General features: G+C 32.9%; 1 protein-coding gene across 1 annotated transcript; it reads right to left on the reverse strand.

Moving 5' to 3' along the window:
* Positions 1-1493: 1493 nt before the first annotated feature.
* LOC128291569 (ATPase 7, plasma membrane-type-like) lies at positions 1494-9317 on the reverse strand. Its single transcript, XM_053026741.1, has 3 exons — positions 9106-9317; positions 2098-2213; positions 1494-1600 (listed from the first exon to the last, which is right to left on the reverse strand). The coding sequence occupies exons 1-3, from the start codon at positions 9315-9317 to the stop codon at positions 1494-1496; spliced, it is 435 nt and encodes a 144-aa protein (XP_052882701.1).
* Between the last annotated feature and the right edge of the window lie 797 nt (positions 9318-10114).

The raw sequence follows: 10114 nt of genomic DNA on the forward strand, positions 1-10114 counted from the left end.
AAATATGGTCAGAAAATGCGGTTCATTAAATCCATAAATACTGCAGGGGCATTCGTTAAACCAAAGGGCATGACGAGGAACTCATAATGGTCGTACCTCGTCCGAAAAGTAGTTTTCGGTACGTCTTGCTCCTTAACCCTTAACTGGCAGTAGCCTGACCTTAAATCTATCTTAGAAAACACGGTGGCTCCCTTCAACTGATCGAACAGATCATTGATTCCTGGCAAGGGATACTTGTTCTTCACGGTCACTTTGTTGAGCTATCGGTAGCCTATGCACAATCTTATCGACTCGTCTTTCTTTTTCACAAAAAGTACTGGAGCACCCCACGGTGAATAGCTCGGTCTTGCAAAACCTTTATCCGTTAACTCTTGTAATTGAGTCTTCAACTCCTTTAACACCTTTGGAGCCATTCTATATGGAGCAATCGAGATAGGTTCCGTACCAGGGACTAACTCGATACCAAACACAACTTCTCTAGTTGGAGGCAACCTAGGCAACTCTTCCAAAAATACATCCGGGTACTCGCATACCATAGGTACTGTCTCAATTTTCACTTTAGACTCTTTGGTGTTCAACACAATTGCTAGGTAGGACTCATACCATTTTCTCAAATATTTCTCGGCAGTCAAAGACGAGATCAATACTGGTGAGTTATCCGGTTCACCTGATTCAACTCGAATAATATCCCCATTCTCACATTTCATTTCAATGAACTTGCTACCACAATTCACTATCACATCATTAGCAGTCAACCAATCCATGCCAAGAATGAGATCAAATTTATCAAACGGTAGTAGCATGAGGTTAGCAGGAAAACAATAACCTCTAATCATCAATGAACAAACTCTACACACTTTATTAACTATCACATGCCTACCTAATGGGTTTGACACTTTTATCACAAATTCGGTAGACTTAACAGACATATTCATACTGGGTACTAATTTCATGCATACATAAGAATGAGTAGACCCCGAATCACTCAAAACAATAACAAAAATATCGTGAAGACAAAAAGTACCCGTAATCACATCTGGTGAAGATGCCTCTTTACTAGTGCGAATGGCATAAGTCCTTGCAGGCGCACGACCCTCAGACCTCACAGCTGAATCTCTAGGAGCACCTCTACTGCTAGCCCCACTGCCCGGATTCTTTTGTGGTCTACCCCTCAAAGGAGCACTACTCGCCCTCACCTCTTACTTTTTCTTTTTCTTATCTAATTTAGGGTAGCCTCAGATGAAGTGGTCTAATGACCCACATTTGAAACAGCCTCTTTCATTCCCTTGGCACTCACCGAAATGACGCCTACCACACTGCGAACACTTCGGCCTATTTGGTCGGGCACTACCAACACTTGCGATGGAAGTGGTTTGGTCTTTAAACGTCATGTATTGCTTGTTCTTTTTTTTACTAGAGAATCCCCGTGAAGCATTCGATCAAGTAGTGAATTCCCTCGATCTTTTAGATAAGGACTGATGTGACTTTCCAATCTATCTCTTCTTCAAATCACGTGACTCAATAGCCGTCTTTCTCTTCACTTTAACCAACTCTTCTGCTTTGCAAGCTCTCTCAACCAGTACTACAAATTCCATTAGCTCTAACATACCGACAAATAATCAGATATCTTTATTCAGGCCATCCTCGAACCTCTTACAAATTATGGCCTCGGTAAATACGTACTCTCGGGCATACTTGCTAAATCTTACAAACTCACGTTCATATTCCATCACTGTCATATGGCCTCACTTCAGCTCTAAAAATTCCTTCCTCTTCTGGTCTATAAATCTCTAGCTAATGTACTTCTTCTGGAACTCTTCCTAGAAGAATTCCCAAGTTATCCCTTCTCTAAGTATAACGGGCACGATTGTATTCCACCATTAGTAGGCTGAGTCTCGTAGGAGTGACACTACACACTTTACGCACTCCTCAGGTGTACACGATAGCTCATCAAATACCCTAATGGTATTTTATAACCAGAACTCTGCTCTATCTGGGTCATCATCAATATTAGCCCAGAATTCCTCGACCCCTTGCATTCGAATCTTGCATTCGAATTCGCGTGAACAAACTCCGTATACCAAGCATCTATCATACGGAGGTAGGCTTCTCTAGCCCCTCCATCCTGGCCCATTGTCACGGGCTCGCTTTTGAAAAGCGCGATCCCTTCAACGGGAGCCAGCGCATTACTCTCCACATCATCCGCCGTAGCTCTATCGGGATCCACTTACTATATGGAAACATAATTTATAATCGTCAGAAGTCGTCATACTATTAATATACAACTATGGCATGTATAGCTAGACTCATACTTACACTAGGTTAGTCTTAGAACTGACTAAACCATAGCTCTAATACCACTAAATGTAACACCCAACGCCCGAACCCTACGCTGGGACGGGATACGAGGCGTCACCACACTTAATCGCATGCATACAATCATTTCGATGTCATTAAGACTCAGTCAAATTAAAAAAAATTTTGAACTTTGTCTAAACTCCTTAATATGGGCCTACGAGGCCCCAAACATCCATTGGAAATCATTCGGGACCAACCCAGGTCCTTTAACTAACTTTAAAAAAATAGCTCTTGAAACAAGGCACACGCCCATGTGGAAGGGCAACATGCCCGTGTGGTCATATAACATGGTCGTACTGACGGCCCGTGTGACACACACGGCCTAAGCATCTAGGGACACGCCCGTGTCCCATGCTCTTGTGAATTAAATTCTAAATTCGAACCTACAGGGGTTTTCATATGGCCTGACACATGCCCGTGTCTATGGCCCGTGTCCCTCACACGGCCATGACACGCTCATGTCCTAACCCTTATCTAAAAACCTTGACATTCTATTGCTGACATTAGCATCCAATAAGGGGCACACGGTCAAGGCACACGCCCATGGCCAGAGGCCTTTTTTGCCATCCTTGTTTCATCAACCTACATAACATCTAACATGACAAATCTATACAACAGCACAAAGTCCAATCAGCCACACAAGGCATTAACTCATTCATGAATTCATCATTTGTATATATCAATAATGAATATTAGCCATTATCCAAGGCTTTATACAAAATGGAGGGATTTATCCCAAGCCAACACATTTGGCCAAATGAACATTGACACAAAACTCAAAATTCTAAGCCCTATACATGCCATATTCAAAATAATAAAACCAACTATATCAGGTGCTTCGGTTGATAGTGTGATCGATGCCTCTGACGTCCGATGATTCTCGAGCTAATTAGGCGGCACCATAAGAAAATAGAAAAGAGAGGGAGTAAGCACAAAGCTTAGTAAGTTGCATGCAAATAAATATAACAACTTTATCATTCATCATCATGCTCAAAATACAAAAGTAGGCATAAACACAACTTACTCATCACTATCTAATACAATTCACATAGTATATATTGAGCTCACATCTCATACATTTCAAATAGGTACCTGTAACACTCACAACATGGTTATACTTTTCTCGTTTAACTTAAACTGTAACTCTCACCATTGAACCATTTGGAATGCTATCGGATATTCACTAAGCCTCAAACATAGGGTATAACACCAATGCCATGTCCCAGACATGGTCTTACGCTAGCTCTCACATACCAGTGCCGATGCCCTGTCCTAGACATGGTCTTACACTGACACATCTCGTAGCCGATGCATGTCCCAGACATGTCTTACACTGGCTTACATCTCGAGGCCGATGCATGTCCCAGACATGTCTTACACTAGCTCTCGTCTTAATACCAATGACATGTCCCAGACATGATCTTAGATTGGCTCTCATAATGTGGGTGATGCATGTCCCAGACATGTCTTACACTAGCACACAAATAACCCGAATGTCATGGCATAAATATCTGATTTATTTCCTAAGGTTCAAACGGAGTTCTACTATCTCAATTATCATCATACATCATCATTTCCATAATCAAACAACTCATATTATATCAATTCAAACACATACAATACAATGTAGTTGTGTTATTTACATACAACTTACCTCGGTATACAAAATCTAGGCGACCAGTTCGGCTTAGTCCACTAGCTTTGTTTTTCCCCGGTCTAGGCCTGGATTTTGTAATTCTTGATCTAAAATTATATATATTCATTCATTTCATCAACATATTAATCTAGACACTCAAAAATTCATAATTGGGTAAAATGACCATTTTGCCCCTAGACTTCTACAAGATAACCATTTTACCCTTAGGTCCAAAAATCGATTTTTATCATATTTTCTCACTAACCAAGCCTAGCTGAATACTTTTTGTACTAGAAGCAGCCTACAATTCTCATTATTACACACATGTAACATCTATTTCACAACTTATGCAACATGGTCCCTAGTTAGGGTTTCCATGAAAACTACTTCACAAAAGTTGTTTATTTAACAACCATGATTCATTTTCTTCCATAAAATTTCAAAATTAAACATGTTTACTATCATGTCAAAACCTTAAAATTTCAACCATTTTGCAAAATAGTCCCCTCATTTGAAAGCTCATGCTACAAGGGGTCCAAAAATACAAAAATCATCAAGAAAAACTATCAAAATCACTTACTTGTGAAGGTAAAGAGTGGCTGAAATTTTTCAAGCTTCCAAACCCCTATTTTTACTGGTATTTTCATGGTGAAGAGGGTGAGAAAAAGATGATATCCTTTCCTCTTTATTTTATTTCATTTTGGTCAAATAACTTACCAAATTTCCACCTAATCTTGACTTTATCTATCTTTTGTCTCCTATGGCCGGCCACCTCTATTTTAAGGTCTATTTGCCCTTTAAAGACCCCCAATTTTGGTTCTCTAGCTATTTGACACCCTTAGCTATCAAAATAGGACTTTTGCACTTTATGCGATTTAGCTCATTTTCATAATTGGGCTTACAATCGCTAAAATTAATTCACCAAAATTTTCATGCACCTATATAATTATGCTATAATACATAAAATAATATTAAAAAATAATAAAATAGTTTCTCTAACTTTATATTTGTGGTCTCGAAACCACTGTTCTGACTAAACCCAAAATCGGGTTGTTACAAATATATTATAATTTGACTCGTAAACTTGCGGACACGCTTCTTTATTATTTGTCTTTTTGTTACAGTATTTTTAGTCTAAACGTTTGCACATCTGGCGGCGATCAAGTTACCAGTCCAAGCTAAACCTGTGTCACATGTACTTTCGAGTTCGCAACAATTGTTAGATCTCGATAATCATCAGTAATCAATCCGTACAAGTGTGCAAAAAGCTTTATTAAGCTCATCCAAGCAGTTTCAACTCATATTATCTTTCTTTACAATTTAATCCATAACTCACATTTTATATCAATTCGTAAACAATTCAATTTATAACCAAATATACACCTATTTATAATTCAAATACATAATAATTTAAACAAAATCATACCATATAAACGTACCTAGTCAAATCAGCCAACAAGTTGAATTTGCAAAGACTAATCGATAATTTTGACTTTTCCCCAATTATCTTCGGTTGGGTTAAATTCCTTATCTATACAATTACTCAATTTGATTTATCAATATCAAATATTTTAATATCACCCCATAATATGCATGAACCATTTTAATTTTATTTTCTGAAAACCCTTAAAGTTTTGCATTTATTCAATTTAGTTCCTAAAACCGAAATAGACATAACTTTCAATTTTGAGTTTCGATTTCAAAATTGGTCTCAATCACATCCTTCTGTGGCCTTCTATTATCTATTATTATAGGAATTTCACATCAATTTCACAATTTATACACTTTAGTCCTTATGTTAAAAAAACTAACAATTAAACATTACAATCTAGTCCTTTTTCACATCTAAGCTTAAAATCTAACAATTTAACACCAATTTTTTCAAGAAATCAACAATGAAAACTTTCAAAAACTTTAACAATTTTGCAAATTGGTACATTATCTAACTAAATCAAGCTCCCACGACCTCAAAAACATAACAAATACAATAGTTGAAGGACCAATTGTTGAACCCTACAAAAGCTTTTTCCCCTTTTTGTTTCTTGAAGTTTCGGTGAAGGAGATGAAGAAATAATTAACATCCATTTTTTTTAACTTTTTATATTTTGTTTAATAATTAATTAAATTAATCATACTTTTAACTAATTAATTCACCATTAAACAAGAACTATTGATTTCTTACATCATTTCCCACAAACATACTTTATAATTTTGTTTAATTGTCATTTTGGACCTCTAGCTATTTAAAAATCTATAGCGATTGGACTTTTACAATTTTTTTTATACCTTAATTAACTATCAATTCGACAAAATTACTAGATCAAACTTTAATTTTTACATTGCCCTCATAAATATTAATATTTAATATTTACAAACTCGATTTATGGAAATGGAGTTCAACTGTCATTTTCAACACCACTAAAAATCGGACTGTTACAAAATAACCTCATCAATTCTTGCTTAAACTCAAATTAAGCCACCCCGGTGAGAATGTTTTTAATTGAAGGACCCATGACCAAGTCTATGTCTTCTAATGTGATTGATGCTTCAATTGAAAAGTGAAAGGTAAGTGTGTTTGGTCTCCTTTCCACCAAGGTTGTGAACAATGGCGATCGCAATGGAATAGGAGGTATTTCGACCACTTAAAAAATACTCATTGCCTCTAGAAAATTTGTAAATTAAGTATACTCTCCGTACAACATGAGATAATCTATGTTACTCTAAATTTAAAGGTTTCATTTGTCGACTTAGTAAATAAACGAAAAAGAAAAAATATTCTAAATTTAATATTAATTAAATTTAATACCAAAATTAAATATACACAACAAATAAACACTTGCTTAACTAATAATATAATAAAAAAATTTCATTTCAATGGCTACTAAAGTTATATGATTCGCTTCCCTCAAGAGAGCCATGATAGAGTTTAAAAGATTGAATTTAAGGTGAAAATGAAGGATTTGGAGAGATTTTTTTTTTCTTAAGAAGTAAAAAATGATGGGGCAGCTTTAGCTTTGTTGGAAAAAAAAAAAAAAACCAAAATGGGAAAGGGAGTATTTATAGGCACGGTAATTTTCTTTCCAAAGAAGTCGATGCTCTTAAGTAGGTGAATCCATAAATTCTTTTAGGGGACAAATTTGAATTATAAATTTTTAAGAGGTCAAAATATAAATTTATCATGTATTAATTTATGATTTTATTATTTTCTGAAAGAACTTAATAGAATTTTTTTAAGAGGCCAAAATGTAATTTAATCATAGATCAATTTATAAATTAAATATTTCTTAAGGGGCCTAATAGCAATTTTTTTATTTTAATTGGCCAAGGACCTTGCCTGTCCCCTCTAAAGTCACCCTGCTCATGGGTGCCGACATCAATTTATGAGAGAATTAGTTTAAGCTAAATAGTTAAAATTCAATTTCAAGCTAAACTCATATACATGCATCTAAGGTTTGGTGAATGGTAAATGGTGAAAACATAAATACATAAAAGATTGACACTCATTGGTATTGAGATCTACATAATATATTTATTAAGGTTAGATTTACAATAAATGATGAAAGCTTAAATATATATAAACTTACACCTATGGACGTCAAGCTCAATATAATTCATATATCAAAGTTAGGTTTAAGATAAATAGTAAAAAAATTTAACATCCACAAATGTCGAGTTTAGTTCCATATTTTAATTAGGGTTTAACTCCCAATGAAAAATATTAATTTCTTATCTCTTGCGTATTTATGTAACTCAACATCCATAGCATCATCATTGCACACTTATTACTCAAAATTTATTGAGGTGATAAGATTTTGTGGCGCAGATTTCATAATTGAACTTGATATTTGTAGAAAAAAAGTTAGAGATACATATTAGAGAATAATAAATATTTTGACTATATTAAAATCAAAACATCAGATAAATAATAAAATATAAATATAATTAATTTAATCTCGATTCCTATTAAATTAAAAGTAAATTAAATAAATTAATTTATATTTTATTATATAATACATGTCAAATTTTCAAAAATGGCGGATAGGCTGTTCATATAGAAAACTTTTCCTTTTCCAGAAACTTTGGTTATACGTATGAGACTCTCTATATTAATTAATGATTTTCTTAAATGCTTATTTTTGAAATAATGATACACAAATATAGTACAATGGATGCTTTAAAAATTACAGTATATAATTATTAACAAAATGTTAGATTATATCATTAGATTCAAATGCAATTTTATTATTTTAATATCTAAGTTTGTTTCTAGATGATTTAAGAAACATAATTTTCTTACCAATACAATGTTTTAAAATTTTATTTATTAATAATTAGGAAAATTAAAACTTTTATAAGTAGGATTCGAATCTTCAACTATATTTTAAAATATAAAAAAGTAAATAAATGAGACTTATCACCATTCTATTTCTGTTTTTGAAATTTTTACTTTTCACCTATCCTCTACTTAAGAATAATTCTTACTAATTTTGAATATTCAATTTAATTCTTACTAATTTTGAATATTCAATTTAAACATAAAAAATAAATAAGTATAAGTAATTTTTTTCTTTATATCTATTTTAAGGTACATGCTCAAGGTTTGTGATTATTCTTTCTAATAATATTATTTTTAAAATTTAAAATTTTTTTAAGAATGTAGTGTGTCTACCCACTTGTTGGTAGTAGATATAATTTATTATATAGAGTAATCTATTTTCCAAAATAAATTAAAGTTTAAAAGGTATAAAATTCTTTCGAACTTTAAAAAAAAGACAATTAAGTTATTGTATTTTTTACTCAATTAAGTATTTAAATTATCAAAATATACCAAAAAATCCTTTGACCATTAACACGTTATGATTGGCTATTAAAATTAACAACACCCGTTATTTTTTTCTTTTTCAATTATCTCTGCCATGTGTCACGTCATGATTGACGTGTAGCAAAAAATTATTAAAATAAATAAAAATATTAAAATAGATAAAAATTTAGAAAATAAAATAAAATAAATAAATTTAGAGTTAATATCTTCATCACGTGTCATGCCGTGGTTGTGATACGTAAAAAAAAACATTATTTAAAAAACTATAAAGGAATGTAATAAAAATTACCTTGGTTTTGGGAGCAAGACCATCCATAAGGACGGCGGCGGCAGCAGCATTACAAGAATTGTTTTTTCAATGAGACAGATGCTAGAGTTAATCACCAACAGCCAAACGATACTGACGAAGTCTTGCGAATCCAGCGGCTTCCCGTCACCGTTGGCTAAAGCAATGGCCATGATTGCAGCAGCTTCCATAACCCATGAGAAGCGATTCCACATGAACCCCCAAAACTTGAGAATTTTGTTCATTTTGAAAACATAATTTTAACATCTATTATGATTCGGACGTAATTAATATCGAAATTAAATCCGTGGGAAAGACCTTTGTCTCTTCGGGCTTGTGTGGGCAGAAAACCTGAAGCCTGTTGGCACCCTCGTCCGAGCTTAATCCTTCTCTGGTACATTTCAGCTGTTCAAACACTTCCTCGATGGGGATTTTTTTTCCTATAAACAAAGTATATTTCATGGCATTTAAATGAAAATTTATTAATACTTTTTCTCAAAATTTGAGATTAATAAATTCATTCCATCATTCATAATATGTTTTTACGAACAAAGGGAATTTTTATTTTTTAAAAATTGGTAAAAATGTTTTTCTATTTTCTAAATAATTTGTAATAATTTTTAAAATTTTCTAATAAATTTTAAATTTTTCTACATTATATATATATATATATATATATTATTTTAATAATTTTAGCATTTTCCGTTATGTGTCACAATCATAATGTGATACATGATAAAAATAACTGAAAAGATTATTAATAACTTTTAACAGTCAACTATTTAATTTTAACAACTAATCGTTAAATTTAACAACCAAAAATCTTTTAATGCTTTAATAATTCAAATATTCAATTAAATGTAAAAATAAAATCTTAATTACTAACTTTTTTAAATTAAAAATTTTACATCCTTAAACCTTAAATAATTATATAACACATCACAGTTTTAATATTATGCACATATGGCAATATTAAGTCATGTATCAAGGAGATTCCCTTTTTCCTATCCAA

Source organism: Gossypium arboreum, chromosome 4, assembly GCF_025698485.1.
Source record: "Gossypium arboreum isolate Shixiya-1 chromosome 4, ASM2569848v2, whole genome shotgun sequence".
In the NCBI taxonomy this organism is placed as follows: domain Eukaryota; kingdom Viridiplantae; phylum Streptophyta; class Magnoliopsida; order Malvales; family Malvaceae; genus Gossypium; species Gossypium arboreum.